At 39.9% G+C, this 19,655-nt stretch overlaps 1 protein-coding gene across 5 annotated transcripts in view; it reads left to right on the top strand.

The window, feature by feature from the left end:
- FGGY (FGGY carbohydrate kinase domain containing) overlaps positions 1-19,655 on the top strand; it is a 128,032-nt gene that overhangs the window by 22,900 nt on the left and 85,477 nt on the right. For all 5 annotated transcript variants that reach the window (XM_066555441.1, XM_066555438.1, XM_066555440.1 and 2 more), the window contains one exon: positions 806-891. In XM_066555441.1, coding sequence (XP_066411538.1) covers positions 806-891 — 86 coding nt within the window. The remainder of the gene's footprint in view (positions 1-805; positions 892-19,655) is intronic.

Below are 19,655 nucleotides of genomic sequence, written 5' to 3'. Positions count from 1 at the left end.
TCCCTGTCACACTGGAATATAACATTACTCCTGGGAAAACTTTCTTCCCACTCATCATGGTCTGATACCTGTGGATGTGTGGAGATTGTGTTTGTGGAAAAGTAGTTTTGAGACTATGCAGTACTAACATCAGCTGAAATCAGACTGAGCTTTGGAGATGGAAACAGGGAATAGAGCCTGGCCCAGGTGGTGTGACCAGCCTTTTCTGGGCCATCATCTCTCTTCAGAAAACAGCAATGGAAATTCCTTGTGAATGGTCTATCTTAGTAGAAGAGTTTTTTAGGAGTTTGGGAATGTCATGTGGCTTTTCAGATCTGCAAGCTTTGTTTGTGTGCTCATGGAGCTCTTTGTTTTCTTCCTGTGCTTAAATTAACATATAATAATCTTCCTATGCTTATAATTAACAAATACTAAATTTTAAATCTTAAATTTTAAGCATTTTAAAGTCTTAAATGGCTGATTTTAGGCATATTTCAGGCAAATGTTTTTTGATAAAGTTGTTGACTTTGAACCTGCTCTGACATTGAGCAGCTGATGAGGAACAGAGACACCCCAGGTTATGGATCTGAAACTTGTGCCTCGATGAACTCTTCATGGGGAACTTTGTCTACGATCAGTCTGTGCTGGGGGAAAGGCTCAGCTCTCCAGGCAGTAAATCAGAGAGAAGAGCTGATTGGATGATCAGAGCAACGAGTTTGAAAAAATTGTCATTTTAACCTAAATATCAGGATTTTAATTGCATTAAAATAAGGGCATGACCATGCCTGACCTCTAATATCTGCCTTTCTAAACATATTTTTATTAGAACTTGCCAGAATCGTGGGAGAAGGTTGGCTACTTCTTTGATCTTCCAGATTTCTTATCTTGGAAAGCCACAGGTGTCACTGCAAGGTATGTTAATTATAACAATATGTTTTTGTCTATTTTCTTATGTACATTTCTGATTTAATTCATTCTGACTGGACCTGCTGTTATGTACATCTGTCTGTAATTCAGCCAGCTCCAAAACATCTTGAACCTATCTCCTGCCTCCATTGTGCATTCCTGAGCACAGTTGTTCCTGGGAGCTGTGGAATTCACAGATACAGTGTGTTGCTGCAAAATGTCATTTTGGAGCATAAATATGATTGCTGGAGTTCCTGTGAAATACTCTTCCAATAATTCTTTGAAATCTATTTTGTTGACAAATTTATTGACTTTTTTGAGAATTAGAAATATACACTTCTTTGCCATGTGGGAGGGCTCTAGTAAAATCTGATTTTAAATGGTCACTTCACTGTAAAACATGGCAGCTGTGCTGCTCCACAAAAGTACCCTGGAATCGTTGCTGAGTAGTTGAACAAAACCCTCTGAGAGAACCCCTTAAAAATCTGGGTTAAAGTGACTAACACAGGTGAAGGGTGTTTGCAGCTCCTTGTGAGAAGTGAGGGCCAGTATTATTTATTTAAAATCATGCCCAGTTCAGAGCAGCTCACAGTTATTTCCATTGCAGTTTGTGGAGTGGTATCTGTGCAAAATGTAGTCTCAGATGAAAATTGGCCACAGGATAGTTTTAGTTTCTCTGGAAATAAAGATACTTTCTTATCAGATACAGTTCTTTTTATTTGAGTGCTCTATTTCTCTCTAATTAGTTTTCCTGATTGACAGCTATTGTTAGAGCATTATACATTATATATTCCTTGCATTATACAGCAGGGAAGTGCTATGATTGACTTAAAAAATGCAAAAAGAGGAGTTGTGCAAGGACTTGCCAGGTGATAATTGATAAATGGCATCTTAAATCTTCTTTCTTTGGACTTTCAGACAGATTTTGCTGTCTAACTCTGAATTATGTAACAGAAGAACAACTCCCACCCCACAGATCTTGTAATCTAAACAGTCCTGTCACCTGACCCAACTCTACCTTCAAGAGGATAAATCCCTGGTTCCCAGATGATATTCCAGGGGCCACATCTTGTGAAAGTACTCAAGACTTTTAGAATTAGCACCCTCTGCTCAGGGCATGAGGAGGGGGAGGCTCTGAAAAGGGAGGGCACAGTGATCCTGAGAGCTCCATGGTCCTGCCTGGCTTTGGCTTTGTGTCCTTGGCTGCAATTTCCTGCAGGTGAAGCAGAGAATCTCTCTGAAAAAAAAAAGAAGAGTTGCAGAGGATTATGCTCAAAAGTTGAGATGCCTGATTTAGACTGGCAAGTTAATTTCCTTAGCAAGGACAATGTGATTATTCAAAATCTTTTGATTGTATTGATGAATGTTGTAAGGGATAAAGGAATGTTGAGAAGACTCTTTGGATAAAGTCTTCCCTCACACTTTGGTTCGGAGTCTTCTATTTTAAGTAAAATAGCTCCTTGTAAATCCTTCATTGGTGTATTTAATATGCTCCCCAAAATCAAGCCCATTGTTTGGGCTCTAGTGGATTTTCTTGTAGGGTAACGAAGAAAGAAGAAAAAGACAGGAAAATAAGGACAATAAACATTTTGCTGGAATCAAACCTTATTTTTTTTTCCATTCTCTGCTTTACCCCATGTACACCTGTTTTCTGAGAATTTTCTTGTAGCCTGGTGAAGTCAAGTAATTTGTCCTGCATATGCTCATAATACAGGGGAAGTGTGAATTTATCATGTATGAGATTATTACCTCTTACCACCCTTTCTGCCTTTGAGCACAAAGGAGTCTATTCACAGGGCAAGACACAGTGTTAGTCACTGTGAATCATGCAGAACTTGGCCCTGATAAAAGAAGGATTTATTTTTTAAAAATTTGTTTTGGTGATGGGGTTTTTACCAAAATAAATGCAATTCTGAAGGGACTTTTATAGCAAAGACCTTGGTTCTTTAAATTTTTAAGGGACTCTCTAAAACATTTTCTATGTATTTGACATTTAGAAATTATGTAAAGTCTTTTTGCCTTCAGTGAGGTCACTGTGCACAAAGTTAAGTAGTGTGTGAGATCAGAGTTTGATGTATTTGAAAAGCAGTTCTTGACGTGTGTTTCTAAGTATGAAATCCTATGTCCTTCACCTTTCATTCTGCTGGCTTGAACTGCCTTGTTGCCAAGTTTTTTCCAGTGGACCTATAATAAACAATAAGTGTTTCTTACCTCTGCGGTAGAGGCTCAAACATCTAGAATTTTTTACCTTCTGGCTTTAAAATTGCTCTGTATCTTGCTGAACAGCATCCACTCATCAGTTGCAAAGGATGAGTTCCAAATTTTTGATTCCTATTGTTCTTGGAAAGCTGTTGCCTGTTATGCTCCATATTTAATGTAGTTATGCTTTATTGTTTCTGCTTTGGGCTGATGAACAACCATTGACTTGTCCTGAATGATCCAGGCAGCTGACTATTCTGCATTAAAAGAAGTGTCATTTAAAAAAAATTTTGCTTAAAAATTTTAAATTTTAAATGTTAATTTAAACAATTAAATTAACATTTAATTTAAATGTTAGTTTAAAAATTTAAACCTAGAACTTCTCAGCTTTGCCCCCCAAGGCTGCAACAATGAGAGTTGGTTTTGCCACTTGAATACTCAGTTGTCTTCTCTCAGAAGTGCTGTGGTGGAGAGGAAGAGCTGTGACAGACTCTCAGCAGTGCTTTTCAGAGGCTCAGCACTTCTGCTCGTGCTGAGTGTGACTCACTGCTCTCCCTCCCCCATGCAGGACCTCTGGTAACCTTTCCTTTATATGGTACTTTGGGTACAGCTATCTTAATAAAATCTCAACTCCTCTCTGGTTTAGTTTACAGGCTACTGTGTTATGGATGGGGAGTTCTTACCAGAGATGCACATCTGCAATCCTAGTGTGTTCCTGGAGTCTTGTGAGGGATTACATTGCAGATAAGAATAGGGCTGAGCTGTTAAACTGGGTGGAATCTACACACAAATTTCTCAAAGGTCATGTGTGTTTAGACCCAGAGTTCTACTTCAGGGCCATTTCCAATCATAGGCAACTCACTCACTGCAAAATGAGCTAGTGTGTACTGGAATTTAAGATGAATTCTAACAAAAGAGAGATTAGACCTGTGAAGGAGGATGGGGAAATGTAGGGAATAATGTCAGGCTGACATTATTGAGATAGAGGGTGTCCAGGATTGTGCTGGAGGAGCCACCTCCCAAAATGACCAAAAAATAGTTGGAACAAGTCGAATATTTATGCAGATTATTTTTTGTCATGTTATTATACTCCAGATATATTTGTGGGGAAAGTAATGTGCTATCTAGTAGAGACTTCATCTCATCTATGAATTTGACCCAAATAATTTTCTTGTGAAAATACTTGTCCAATCAGTCTTCAACTGCTTGCCATCATGACATGGGAAAGGGTGGAACAGATGTTTCATATACTTCAGTTTTCTAAAAGATCTCCTTCCAACAGATCTCAGGATCGTGAGTTTCTCAGTTTTATAAGGAAGAAATTCATACTGTTTATGGTAGTGATGGATTGCAAAGTGAAAAGCAAATGCTAGTAGTAGATAAAAAGCATTTCTGGGAAGCACATGACTAATATTTGTATCTCTGTGAGAGAGGGGGATCTCTCTTTAGCTCACAGTCTATTTTCAACAGGAGGATACTTGACAAATTGTTTTCTTTCATTTATGAGTTCCTTGGCTTGTGCATCTTTAAGTAGCTGGCTCTTTATGTTAAGCAGTGATTGAGTCCTTAAAGTTTATTTGTAACCTGCTTTAAGTAGCTGATAATTAGGGCTGGAGATGTCTCCATAGCTCTGATTGACTTCCAGAGAACTCCCTGGACTTTGTCAGAGTTGATGCAGAGTCCCCTGGGATGAGCAGGAGTAGACTCCAGTCCCTTGTTGAATTGTAGTGAGGGAAGCTTGTAATAAAGCAATAAAGCTAGGGAGGTGCTCTAGAATCCAGGAATCTGGATTCAGATCTCTGCTCTGGGATTTGGAGAAGTGAATTAAAATCTGTGTCTTTGGAGGTGTTCAGGGAGCTGAATCCATGTGATGATTTGGTGTTTGTTCATCTCTGTGTTTGTTCTTCATCTGTTAAACTGGTGCACCCACACATTCTTGGGAGGTTGCTTACTTTTTACCACTGTGAGGTCTCCTCTGGCTGTGTCAGTGGAGCCCTCACCAAATATTTTATCCAGAATAGGCTGGAAACTTTGAGGAGGGAGAGTGCTTTTAGAAGAGGAGCTTATGTTTAGAGGCGCTGTTGAAAAAACAAACCAGTGCGAGTTAAACCATTATCTGAAGGATGTCTGTGTCCTTTTCAAGGATTGGGCAATCCTTTCAGAGAGATGTGGTAACTGCAGCAGCACAGACACCACAGTTTGGGGCCAGCTGCCCTTCCCTTCCTTCCTAGCTCTGCCATGACTAATGGATGCCCTTTGGCTGGGATCTGGTGCTTAGATTCTTGTTGATATTTTGTGCCTGCTTCAAAAGATGCCCAGTCTAAAAATCAGGCCTTGTCTCTGGAAAGAAGGGGCCTAGGGAATATTGCAGAAAGCTGTTCTGATTAGTGCTGAGCCCATGGGGCAGTGACAGTGTCCTGAATTGCACTCGGGTGTTGTGTCCTGTTTATGAAATGAAACCCAAGAGTTCAGACATGCAGACTTGTTTAGAGAAGTCTCTGGAGGAGAGAGAATTATCTTGAAAGGCTGCTTGGGAGGGGAGGGATGGTGTTTTTGTGGATTGGACAAAGTACCATGAATTTCTTGTCATGGAGCCAAAAGCAAGTGTCCCTGTGATGGTATGTTTGCCAAATGAGAGAATTCTACTGCTATCAGGCTTTTAATAAATTCAAAACATGTTCTTTGGAGACTGGTGACACACAGACTGATCCAGAAAATAGGAAATGTGTAGCTGGAAAAGTTTTCAGGACTGTGAAGGGCAGGTGCAATGTGGGCCATTACTGTTAGATATTTTTTTTTTAAATTTAAAAATTAAATGTCCTTGAGTCTACTGAGTAATCTGAAAGAATTCTGTGTGCTGGAATAAAAAATTGTTGGCAGGTCTCGTTAATGTTAGCCAGGAAGCACACAGGCAAACAGGAAGCTTTAGCTATTGTTATTGTACAAGTGCCCTTTACAAAATATTAGTAAAAGAAGCTTAATGTGTTTTCCACAAGAATAGGAGCCCTTCAGAGTGTCTCACTGTATCTGCCCAGTGAAGAAAAACTTCACTGTCCCCTTCCAACAGCTTCAGACATACATTGGGAGGTTGCACTGCAGAGGCTTGCATTCAGATCTTCAAATATTTACTACTTAATTTTTTGAAGTTGTTAGGATTGTTAATTAGCTGTGACAGTATCTAGCCCTTCATTTTCTATTGTGTTCATTTGCTGCTAAAAAAAAAAAAAAAGCCAGCTAGGTCAGTATAGAAAGGATTGGGGGCAGGGGATGTATTCCTGGCCGTTTGCCACAGAGACACTGAACTGAGCCAACCATGAAGTCATCGTGAACTCAGGGAGTCTCACTAATCCAAGGCAATGTGTCTTAATTTGACAAAGCAAAGGCTGCTTGATAAGCAAGCCCAGCTAGAAATGCTGTGAAATGGGGGTGTTTGTTAAGTAGAGATTGTGGACGAGAAATGTGGTGATATGAAAGGAATCATCTTGGTTTCAAGTCCTTCCTCCCCCAAGCCCAAAGGCAGGCTTGGCTCCCTTCTCCCCTGCAGCTCGGGCTGTGCAGTGGCTTGATGTGAAATTTGAGAAACATATGTAGTTTTCTATTTCAGGAAAATGATCTCAGGGATTGAATGTGTGTTTTGTTGGCTGTTAAGCTCTGATCTTGCCTAGTGTGGTAGTTTGAGAGTGTGTGTGTATGTGAGTGTGTGTGTGATGGTTAAAATGTTCTCCAGCACTTAAAAAACAAAATAATAAAAACAAATCAGAGTTCATATATGCATTGTTGTTAAAGGTTTTATTTCTTCAGTCTCAAAATGCAACATCCAACATCTTAAGAAGACTCTTAAATAACTGTACTGTATGTATCAGAAAATGTCTTTTATTTTTCCACAATAGTCATTTACATGTACTTGTTAATGGTGAGTGGTGCACACACAGTTTCCCATCAAAGCAAGAAACTCTGTTTGCACAACCATTTCATTGTTGGTCCTGTGCAGAAGCAATGGAGATAAATGAACACTGTAATTATTAACTTCTGTGAGGTTGAGATGACAATCTCCCCTTAATAATATTCATAAAGAGTTGGCTGGGAGTCTGAGATGCCTCTTGCTGACATCCTCACTAATGCTGGGACTGGATAACTGTTCTTCTCTGGACCTGGGGGAGTATTGAAGGAGGCTGTGGTGTTACAGCCTTAAATTCTGAGGAAAAATGAGACATAAACCACAGAGGAGTTTGTTGTCTTTCAGTTCTTTTGATCTCTTTTTTTTTTTTTTTTTTTTTTTACAATAATTTCTGTTCTTTTCAGAGCCAGGCTGGGTGTTCAGGGTATTTCTTTTGCATTAGCTCCTGTGAACACCATCAGGGATCAGACCCTCATGGTACAAGGGATCTAATAAACAATCTGTCATCTCCTTTGAACTCTTCCTTATGTGAAACCCTATGGAAAGCCCACTTGTCCCCTGTGAGATTGGCTCTCTGTTCAGCTAGAGCTATGTAACAATTGCTTCCTTGCATAAATTTGAACCAGATAAGAAAATAGCCATGTTTGTGAACTCCTGGGTCATTTACAGCCCCAGCAGTGTTTTGGTGTGCACATATATAATGCATGTATTCACAGTAAATTCTTAAAAACCACCCCCCTGAAAACAATAACATTCCAGGAGAGTTCTCATCCAGAGAAGGGAAGAAAAGCTGTGTAGCATGAAGTCTGTGCACTGTATGTGTACACACACTGCTTACAAGTATTAAAACTCACAGAAATTTATTATCCCATAAGGGCCTCTTTTGTCTTTTTCTTCTTTTTTTTTTAAACCCCCAAACCTTTACTCCTGTGTAATACCTTGCATATGAAAGAACCTTAATAAATTCAGCCCTTAAATGTGCTCTTAAGCAAGAAAGTGGCATTGTTATTTTATAGCTGGGAAAAGAGCTGTATAATTTGAAGGGTAACATTCTTTAAGTGTTTAGCTGGGCATCCAGCTTTCTGTCTAACTTGCAGTGAGAATTAGGTGTCGTATTCCATAGGCATTTTCACAGATCACACTATAAATTATTTATTCTGGACCAATTCTTCCTCCAGACTTCCCAAACAAATGCCTTTCACCACTGGAGTGTTCCTCCTCTGCCTCTCGCTGTAATACATGGCTGTAACAACAGTCTTGGCCTGGAGGGCAGTTTACCTACAGGTTTGCTTTATTTTTTTTGGCTGGCTCTCTCAATCTGCTTAATGTCAGTAACTTTCACTGGAAATTCTCTGCGTGCTTTAGGATGACACTGATGGTGTCAGGGTTGATTTACATTATCTCTTTAAAGTAGCATTAGCTTGCCTAGGACTTTTTCTCTTATTTGTTTTAGAATTCATGTTCTCCAGAGAGGAGCCTTTTAACTGTGAAATGTAAATAACCTGACAAGGAAGACTTCAAAAGAAAATGAGTCTTTGTCCATGGCAGTGATACCAAGCTTGCCAACTCCGTAACCTTTAAAACAGAGCACTTTTATGCTTGACCTGTCATCTGCCTATGAAAATAATCTTAGATCAACGATACAGTGCTTTCAAGAACGTGTCTGAAGAAAGCAGGCACTTCTATGGATGTGTTCTGTCATTTCTTCATTGTGATGGACCATCTGCTGCTTTAACTCTCAGTAGGATCTGGTTATTGATTCGGTGTAAGTGCCTGGCTCAGCCTTTTGCTTGCACGGAGGTGATGAACACTTTTGCTGCAGCTTGCAAATTGATGCTGCCAGATAGCCAGCCTGATATTATATAAATATATAATGTGTTATATGAAATCACCAAGGGTTTGTTTTTGCCTTCCCCCATTCTTTATTCCAGTGCCATTCCATTAAGCTGTTCTTTAGATGAAAGGTTGTAATTCAGCCTTCAGTGGATGAAATGTATATGTACTTATGGAATCAAAGACATTCCAAGAAAGGTTGTTTATTTTCTTACTACCTTCTTTAATTAAATGTCAATGGTAGGATTCTGACTGACTTCAGAGAAACAGATGAAGCAATAATGCTTGCAGTATGATCCAGCAGGGATGACTGGAGTTGTGCTTCTTGGTTGTTGGACACTGCATGCATAGGAAACTCAATTCTTCTGTGGATAGGAGAGTTGGAATGTCAGATTTCACCATGGCTGTTGGTTTAATTTTAAAGTGAAGGGGAGGTTCTGAAAGTTCTATGTTTTATATTTTACTATGATGTAACTTCAGATAATATTTGAGTTAAATATCTGGTTCAGCTTGCTGACACTCAGCTTTAAACTGGAGCTGGGAATCTCAGTTAAAACTTGTGTTTGTCCACTTTATTTTATTTCAAGTGCTCTGTCTCAGACTTGTCAGCCTGAGTTCCGAGCTTGCTGCTGTTCTGCAATGTTGATGTCTTCTGGGACTCTCTGCAGAGGGGATTGGGGAGCACAGCTGTGCTCTTCAGAGAGCTGTCCCTGTGTTCCCTGGCAGGCTGGGGCTGTCCCAGAGTCACTCCCAGCATCCATGGGCCAGTGTTGGAGTAGAAGAGAATTTATGGAAGGTGACCCAGCTATTGCCTCTAGAACCCATGCACAAGGATTTTTTTTCTCAAAGTGGGAAAGAAAGTAGGAAATCCCTTCATGCTGTAGGTGATTGGGAAAAATATGAAGATGTGCAGAGAGATATGCCTCTTAAATCCAAAACTCTCCCCACCCCTAAAGCCCACTTGCATTTATCCCTACATAGTGCATGGAGTTAGGATGATGGAAATAACTTCATCTTCACTCACTGTTGTTTGAAACAGTTTTGAAACTATTTAGATACTCTCCTCTCCTTCCAATCTCATTTTCCAAGGTGAGCTCATTCTTCAGAGCAATGAAGCTGGATCTGCACAATAAGGTGTTTTCATATTTAATTAAAACTGATAGGAGGGGGAGAGCATGCCACAAAATACAAAGAAAGCTATTTTTCTGTGGTTTCCATCTTCTGAGCTTCCGTCCATGAAACTGTTTGGGGGTTTCTGATGCTGGTTTGTCATTTTATATAAAATACCTCAAACAGACTCCTTGGAGAAAAGGAAATACCATGCTATAATTTTACTTTCAGGAAAGAAATTAAGTGTTCTTCCCGTCTTTATGGAAAAAGTTGGTGTGGTGTTATCCCTAATTCCTTGTGCGCAGCATCTGTACAGGAGGTTAAGGCCCAGAGAGCTTTCATCTCCCTACAAAGAAAGGAAAACAGGGAATGTGTAAGAGCGTGACACACTGCTGGCACCTGTTCTTCATGTCCATCCCATCCCGTGCCATTCTTGCCCTCAATCCCACTCTGAAGCTCTGTGGGCACATGTGCAGTCTGGATTTAGTCTCCTTCACAGATGGCATCTTTCATGTGCCATCTTGGGCCGTGCTGGCCATGAGATAGATATAAATATATATTTATATATATATATATATATTTATATAATTTGAATGTGTGTCACAAATACAAGGTAAAGCTCTTCAGTGCTCACCACTCCTCATGCTGTTGCTCCAGTAGCACCAGGTGCAAATCTAGCAGGGGGGCTCTCCAGAGGGGTTGCAGTTTGTTTAAGACTTTCTGGGTTTGTATATTTTGTCCTGTAGCAGCTCTTCATTTGTATATAAGGACAGTTCATAAACAGATGTTGAATCTCAACATGGTGCCTGCTATTTCCTGCTATTTCTGACCTGCCTGGAGCACAGACAATCCTTATTCACACCAGTTAGCTCCACTGGTAATCTACCCAAGAACATTTCCTGATACCTCTGTCTTTTTCAGGCTGTCTCTTTAAATGTGGATCAAAGGAAACTCATACCTACTAAAATGTTAAGAGATTTCTGATTGCCCAACCCATCAGGAGATATATTAATTAATTAAAGTGAGTGCTCATTTGCTTTGCCACAAACATAGAAAGGAGGAGGTAGAATATAAAGAATGATGTCCAAAATATCAGAAATTAACCTTGTGACTGTGATATCTGCTGTGCTGATGGAAATCACTTCAGGCTGATGATGGTTTCATCCACTATCTCATTTGCTTGTTGGTTTATCTGAAAGGGCCTCTATTTGTGTGTATGTGCATAAAGTAGGGACTACAGGTTTACCTCATTAAATGTGAAGCTCTGCTTGGAGGAATATTGCTCAAGAAAACCACATCAGGCCAAGGTTTTGAAAATGCAGACTTGTTTAGAGAATGTATTTTAATATATTGAAGCCTCAAGCCATCTACCTCTGCTCCTGAGAGCTCTACCTGAAAACTTTCAGGGCTGAATAATTTAAGGTTTGGGTTTTTTTTTGTTTTTTTTTTTTTTTAATTCTTTCTGCAAGAAATACTAGTCTGATGTTTTATTTTCTTAAAGTCTGAACTCCACATAACTTTTTTTCAGAACTGTTTATCCTCACTCCAGACATGAACCTTGGAAAGGTGGCAGAAAAAACAAACAGCTGCTGTGTTTTTGGGCAGTCTGCATTCCTTTAAACTCTCTGAGATCAGACTTGTGCTGAGATTTTCAAATTATTTGTCCTAGGGCTTAGCCACTTTCACTCCTGCTTAAAAGTCAGTGAATTTGCCATACTGGTGCTTGTGAGAGCTGTCATGCAGAGCCTTAATGATTCAAGAACTATGAATATATGATGTGTTCTTAGGGCTTTTTATTATTGTTTCATTCAAACTTCACCTACCTCCCTAATCATCTTTCCATTTTTGGACTCCAGTTCCTTTTTTAACTTAAGCACATTGCTTAAGATATTCTAGGGAACTTTGTTTTGATTTTGGTTTTGGAGGTAAATTTGATACATATAAAAATGTTATTAATGGACCAAGGTGGAGGTAGTAAAAAAAGACTGCCACATTGCCAAGGCCCAGAGTCAGAAATTGTCTGCTCAAGTTTGGGTTTCCTTCACAAGTTGGAGACAGGACAAAGAGCCACCAATCCTGCACAAATGTTTTGTGCCCTCTTTATAAGGTCTCCAAAATACATTCTGTGAAGCTGGTGGAAGAGTCAGAGCAAGGCAAGCTTTTGTGGTAAAAGCTTATTTAATGGTTTGGGCCCTCAAGTGGAGTTTCCTGCCAGAAAGATGTGGAGATGCTATGTCTACTTGTGCCTTTTAAGTAGCCTAAATCCCAAATGTGTCTTGCAGTGCCTTTCCAGTTCCTGGAGCCTCCCTGAGTGGAGAGATTGGCTGTACCAGGTCTCTGTTCGTGTGAGATGGGTTAAACCCAAACGTGTGTTTACTAGCAACTGGAATGGACAAACAAAGCAGTCAGGCCAGTTCTGAAGGGCTTTTCAGTTAACAGTGCTCATTCTTTTCTTTGGGCCCTTTTCCAGCAAAGCACTTAGGCACGTGCTTAAAGTTAAAGCCTGTGCTTAAGTGCTCTGCTGGTCTGGGTCCTTTATTTGCTGTCCAAGCATGTTGGTATGAACAGGCTTTGGCTCAAGCAATGTTTGGGGAACTGTTCTTAACACTGCTCATTTTCCTTCTCTGAACCTTATGGCCACCTATGGCCCAGAAGATTCATTTGTCCTTTCAGTGTGACACATAGAATGATTTGAAAATGGTATTTGAAAACCTGTAGCAGGTTATTGATTAATTGGCATTGATTGTGAAGAAACAGTGCATTTGGAAAAATCAAGGTCAGTCCAGCCAGAGGAGTTTTCATCTGATGTCTTGCTGGCAGCATTTGTCATATGCCAAAAGTATCTTCAGACTGTTCAAGTACAATGGATTTAGTATCCAGAAAATTCTCCTTAAGTAACTGCTGTCTTTTAGGCACTTATTTTTTGATCTGTATGCAGATTTGCTTATTTATTTATTTCTGGTTTTCAGTGCTGCAGTCCAGAGTTGCCAATCTCTGATTCCTGCAGGCCAGCGAATCTTGTGCTGTTTCTCCTCATCATTCCCATACCATCCACGGCAAGTCAGGGCAGGAAAACTCAATTAAATTCAGACCTTGGGATTTCTCTCTGGATCTGGCAGCAGTGAAAGTTGGCCTTTCACCTCTAGAACCATTTTAGGACACCAGGGAGTTGATTTTCTTTGTGCCTTTTTGTAAGGGTGCAAACCACTTTGCAGCAATGAAAATGGCAGAATGTGCAGCCTGATATTGCTGACCTAACTGTGGAGGTAGCAAGGAAAATCCATATGGGATAAGTCAAGCACAATCCTGCAGTTGCTTTTGCAGACACGTGACTTACAGAAATGCCCCAGCTGACGTCAGAGACACTTTTTGTTCAGGTCAAGTTACTCACACCCACGTCTCTTTAGGACCAAGCTCATAAATAAATAGTGGACAAAATTGCCTTTAGAAATTTCATTTTTAATTTCTCTCAAATAAAAATGTACAGTCTCTCTATGAACAGTGATCTTTTTAATTCCATCATTTAATTTGGTAAAACACACAAATGTGGAAATTATTTTGGGGTTTTTTTTTTTCATTAGAAACATATAAACCATTAAAGAGGGAATAAAACAGTCCTTTTTTAAGGCATCTAACACAGGGATTTTGAATTGACTTTTAGTTCATTCTTCCCTGTGCTTGCAGCATTTGTGAGTGTATTTTCTGCAGGTATTGCAGTGTAATTCAAGTTCCAAGAAAGGGACAGACAAATATTTTAGTGTTGTTCGGGCTGCTTGAAAGGGTTCATTAGAGCAGTGGTGAACTCCACCCTGCTGGTTCAGCCTCAGCTTTCCTGGTGCTGGGTGTGAGACAAGCTCAGGCAGTACCTGGGAGGCTGAGCTCTGGCTCTGAGAGAGCTGGGGATGTGTATTCCCAGCTGAAGTTGTTTTCAGGATTTAAATGAATGGAAAAACCAATCATGTCCACCTTCCTTGTGTAACAGGCTAAAGCATCTGAAATAAGAAGAGCAACTTCTTTCTTTCAGCCACTCTGCCAAGAGCCCATGGGTTGATCTGGTTGGTTGTTAGAAAAAGTCAGAGTGGAGTTTATTTAGTGCAGTCCCTTTTCTTTAGCAGTGGCAGCAGACATGCTTTCAGAGGAAAGGAAAGGAGAGAGGAATCCTAGACCTGACAACACGTTAGCATCTTTCTGGGACCGGTGCTTTGAAATCATGCTCAGTTAATGAGCATTTGTATTCCCTTATGTTATTTCTCTCTATTATTGTGACTGGAAGCAGTCTAGGTATCCATGTAATGTAGCCTCCTTTATGTTTTTCTTTTATTTTCTCGTGGTCCCAGCAATATCCTCTTTCAACTGCAGAATGATTGCTTGTTTTCCTTGAATGTCTTTATTTCTGCCTTCTGAGGAATAATGACACCTGATTTATCTACTCTGTAGCCTTCCTTATTTTCTGCATTGATCTCCATTTATCTCCCTGCTGATGTAAATAAGCTGAAATGTTTTTTCATTCTTACTTTATGGAAATTTATGTGTTCTTTTACTCACTTTTATTAACTGTTTCAGAACTCCTTGGTGGGTTTTTCTTTGTCTGGTTTATGAAATCCCACAGCTGTCCAAATAATAGTGTTGGTGTCTTTGCTTTTTGAGATTTGCTCAGAAATGTGCCCTCTTTTTTATATGAATACAATTACAAAGAGCTGTACATGCATACCATTATTATTAATTAAAGATACTCTAGAAATAGATGCAGTGCTGCTGTCATTTAAAATATTAAAATACAAGCATACAGTACATGTATATAAAATGAACCATCTTGCTTTTCCTTTGATTTAAATCATTTACCTTAAAATCTAACAAAACCTGTTTTCAAAAATTGATACTAATGACTAAATTTTGACCACATATATCTACTATTTAGGAACCACTTTATGATTTTAAGAGTTTACACTAACTGAACTGATTTTTGTGGTGGGAGGTAACAACACAGCTCACTCCCTGAGCAGGAATATCTAATGTGTATCTTTGATTCAGGTGCCCCTGGCAGCTCTATCCTGTCATCCAGACCTGAATAAGACTTGAAGGTGGTTTCCCTGAGTAAAGGAGGGCTCAATATTCAGGTTTAGCATGTGAAATGGTAACAGCCTCCATCAGAATGCAGTTATTAAGACTTTCTTTTATTGCAGTACTCTTGGCAATTTCCCTGCTTCTGTTCTGGTTTCACTTAGGCTTTGTCTAGCCACAAGTGCATGACAGCCGAGGCTCCAGTTCAGCACAGTCTGACTAAGCTGGTAAAAACTCCCATTAACCCCACTGACAGCACTCAGGACTTTATACTCACACATGTGTGCAAGTACTGTGCTAAATTAGACTATCAGCAGTTTGATGTTGGAAGTATATACATTATTTACTCATGAATTGGTAAAATGTGTCTTTGTGTGAAGAGATTTCCGGACTAACAGTTCTCTCTCTCAAAACACCACTGGTAAGGCTGTAAGGGTGGGGTTTTTTCACACCACTCTAATTCTGCTCAATTGTATGAAGACAGCAGAAACCACATAATGAAGTGTAGCCCTGATCCTGTGGAGATTTGTGTTCCTGGTTGGTGTCTGGGGTGTCAGGGTGCACATGGTGCTGGCCAGGCAGCACCCTCAGCATCTGCCACACTTCCCAAACTGCTGGAAGGTCAAGGACAGCCTAAATCCTTCTGCTCCCTAAGCATGGCTGCTGTGTCCTGTTGTGCATGTCCTGTTGTGTGCATGTCCTGTTGTGTCCTTTGCACCCAGAGGAGCGACACAGGGGCATGGAACAGTAACTGTGGTCTTCCTGCAGCCTGCCCACGTTATGCCCTGTGGGACAGGGACATCTGGAACGATGCAGTGGCCGTGTGTCCGTGGCTGGGGCAGTGCCTGGTGCTGGCAGATGTGCTGGGTGATGCACATCTGGATGTGCTGCTGCTCTTGTACTGGGAGAAGCTGATGTTGCTGACAGGAATAATCTCACTCTGTCCAAAGCCACACGGTGGGGAGGGAGCTCAGACCCAACTTCCTCTTTCTCAGTGACTTGTAGCATTTGCTTAATCTCTTTACCAGCTTCCTTGAGTGTTTGGTGAAGCCTTGAGCTGTGGTAAATTTGCTCCAGCTCAGACTTCCAGAGGAAGCTGTTCACTGGCTCTGTGTACCAATACTTCCAGTTTTAATTGTGTCATATTTTCAACTGCCAGAAGGTAACAGGAGAAAATGTGTTTTTTAAATACAAGCTCTTAATTGAAATAAATATTTGACTTCCTATTGCAGAGTGGTTTGGTTGAAATACTGAGCTTGAAAGAATATATTTTTGTGATTAAATGGAACTGAAACATTGCTGATGTTGCAGAAGGTAGGAGAAATGTCCCAAGGTTGCTGGACTGCAGTGGCTGGAGATGTGGGCTCTACTTCTAGTTTTGCTTTTCATTTCCCTTGCTGTTTTTGGATGATGTTTTCTTTATAACCTCTCCTCCACTTATTAAGCTTATACACTTTAAACCAGTGGTTACTTAAAACAATGATTCAGTTTTATATATGTGGAGGCTTTTTTTGTTTCTCTCATATTTAAAGATTTAAACTACAGTTGTCCATAGAAAGATTAATTTTTTTTTAACATGTTCAGCAACAATGTCTGAATGGTGTCTTTCTGCCTGGGTGTCAATCTCTAGACTGAGCCTCTGGAGTTCAGGATTCAGTTCAGGGGTCTGATTAAAGTTTACTCTTTGACCCTTGGCCAAATTTTCTTTGCCTCTGTTTGCCATCTTTTGAGGGAATGGACTAAGGTTTCCAGCCCCACATGCTATGTCTGATTTGTCTAGACAATACATTTTTTTGTCTAGGACTGTGTCTCATTATGAGTTCTCCAACAATGCTGAAGACAATGGGCTTGAATCTTGGTTGGGTGTCTGTAACATAATACAGAATGAAATTAATAAAACAATTCAGCAATCTGCTGACTGTTGGCTTGCCCTTGCCTCATGACATGGTGAGGCGTATGTGGGTGGATAAAATGGTCTTATTTTGTACTTTCTGATCCAACTCAATGTGTTTAGCTAAGTGTATCCTCTGAAATTATTAGATGCACACAAGGGATTAATCTGATTTGATAAGCTGAACTGCAGATGGGTGGTTTCCTACAGGTTTGGTGGCATAACTTCTAGGAAAACTGAAAAGACTCTTCAGTCTTCCCATCTTTTGATAACTTGTTTCTAAACAGAAACACACTTCTAGAAAGAATTGGACTCTGTTACACATCATAGAAGAAACATCATCTCATTGTGGTCAGTGTGATTCACCTTCTGTTGGAGAGCTTTTTTGACATTTGCAGTGTTTGATGCATTTATTTATATTTTTAAAGGACAGGTTTAAATAGATTACAGCAAACACAAACAGGCACATTCTCCCAATCCAAAGTAAATATCTGCATGTGTACACATTACAAACACGTGTGTGTGTGTATTTATGGAAAAATAAAACAAGCCAGTTTCCCACAGTAGTTACATATCAAATGCACATTTCCACATTTCTAACAAGATGTACAAATTTTAAATTTTAAGGTACCTCATCCAACACAGAATTTTCTTTAAGTGGATTAATCCTTAGAGTCTGAGTGTCACAAAAGGGGCTTTCTCAACAACCTCTCAGTAAATTTGAGATTTATCTATGTAATATAACATCAATCTTATGCCTCCTTTGGAACACAGGAAACATCTTCACTCTGCATTTCTCAAGAGAGTTCTGTGCTTATTGTGGCGGTAACTGGAGGTCAATCTTCGCTCTGGTTGGGTGGCCAGAAGGTTGATGCCAGAGTTTAAAGCACTTCATTGCTTTGAAACCTTGTGCTGCTATGTAGGCTTTGAAAATGATCCTATTGTTCTTCTTTTTTTCCTTTCAAAGTGGCACCCAGAGTTTAAATATAACATGGAATCTCGTCAGGGAGTGGCTGTATTCAGAGGAGATTAATTATAGATGTGGGTGTAGAAAATTGCAAATGTGAATTGTGTTTTTCATACAATAAAAACTGTCCCTTTAAGTAAGCAACAGACTTGCTTAGAAAATCCTGTGATTTAAAAAGCCAGCCAAAAACCTCTTAAGTGTTACAACATGAACACAAAATATTAAAGCGAGGTTTGAGTTAATTAATACTTCTTCCCCTTTACAAAAATAGCTTTAACTTTTTGATTTGCTGATTGAAAGACTTTGTTTCCTGCTCGGTGCTTGTTGCTGAGAGCTGAGTGCCTTCCACACACACACACAGCGTGGTGTGAGCTCTGGAGAATCATGACTCCTCCACCCTGTATCCCAGCAAAAGCCCTAAAATCCCAGTCTGGATGAGTTTGGCAGTGCTGGTGAAATGCCTACGCCTGTTGGTGAGAGTGTTGACGGATCCCAGTCCCCCAAGGGCTCTGATGTAGCTGCCATTCCCTAAGGGCCTCTCTCTCACCTAAAAGAGAGTGTTGCTCTTTCATGGGCTCTGCTTTGGCAGTGAGATTTATGGTAGGGAAAGGGAGACCTGGTTTATATTTTTAAATAAAAGCTGTGCCACCAGTCCAGTGAGAATTCTGACTTTCCAGATGTGAGGCCAACAGAGCTGCTGAATACAAGTTCAGAGATTTTTAACCCCAAATTTAGTCTTGTTGGCTGGGAAGGAGTCTGGTAGGACCCTGCTAGTTCCCTGAGTCAGCAGTGTTCAGGAAAAACTGGGGGGAATAGTATATCATTAAACCAATATTTTAACCACAGCTTTGAAGGAAAAGCTGTGAAATCTTCACATCTTATGTAGTACTTCAACATAATTTTTTTGCAGCGACAAAAAACCCAAAAAAGCTGTAAGGCTTTGGAAAGGTATTATATAGGCAAATATCAGTATCTGCATTACCTTCAAGTATGCAGCTTGTAGGTCCTGAGCTGTTCACTGTCTTTTTGGTTGGTGGCTTTGGGGATTGGTGTCTTCCACCAAACTTGCACGCTTGCTGGAAAGAGAAATCTTTGCTACTAAATCCTTTTTGTTGGAAACTATTTGGAAGAGCTATTTTCTGACACTGAATTTTTCTTGAGGAAAAAGAAAACATCCAAGTAATTTTTTGAACAGTAACTTTTAAAGTTTGAGGTCTGGAGTTTAATCCTATTTCACCTATGAAATATGACAAAATTGCTACTAGCCCTAGTGTGAACAAATATTGGCCTTTCATCATGATATTGGATCATTCTTATTTGTACTCATATTTTTTTCTCCTCAGCTTTAGTGAAGATTTCAAAGTAGGGAGAAAGCTTTGCTTTGTATTTAACTGTGGTATTTAACTTCCTTCAAAAAATCGAAATGGCAGCCAGACTACTTTTAATTATTTATGATAAATAGAAGTGTTACCCAGAGCATAGGAAGGCTGAAGCTGGTAGTATTGCTAACTCTGATTACAGTAATTTCCTTGTTACCTTTATTGAATAGGTTTAAATCCTCAGACATGCAAAGACTGAAAGTCAAGGCCGTTCCCAACTGGGAATGTGTCTGCTACTTGTCCCAAACAGGCTTCCCCACCTGTCTTCTTTGTTTGGCCTGTTTAATGTTTTGTTGGAAGATGAAAACCCTTTTCAGGCAAGAGTCAAATTGCACAGCTTGCTAAGACAATGGGTTTGGGCAGGCAGGAATTTCATAGGCTTTGGGTCAAAGGCAATAATCATAAAAAGTAATGTGTTGTAAATGTTAGGGA

The sequence above is a fragment of the Molothrus aeneus genome, chromosome 9 (assembly GCF_037042795.1).
Source record: "Molothrus aeneus isolate 106 chromosome 9, BPBGC_Maene_1.0, whole genome shotgun sequence".
Taxonomy (NCBI): domain Eukaryota; kingdom Metazoa; phylum Chordata; class Aves; order Passeriformes; family Icteridae; genus Molothrus; species Molothrus aeneus.
The sequence above is the reverse complement of the archived record's forward strand: the minus strand, read 5'-3'. Positions and strand labels throughout refer to the sequence as shown.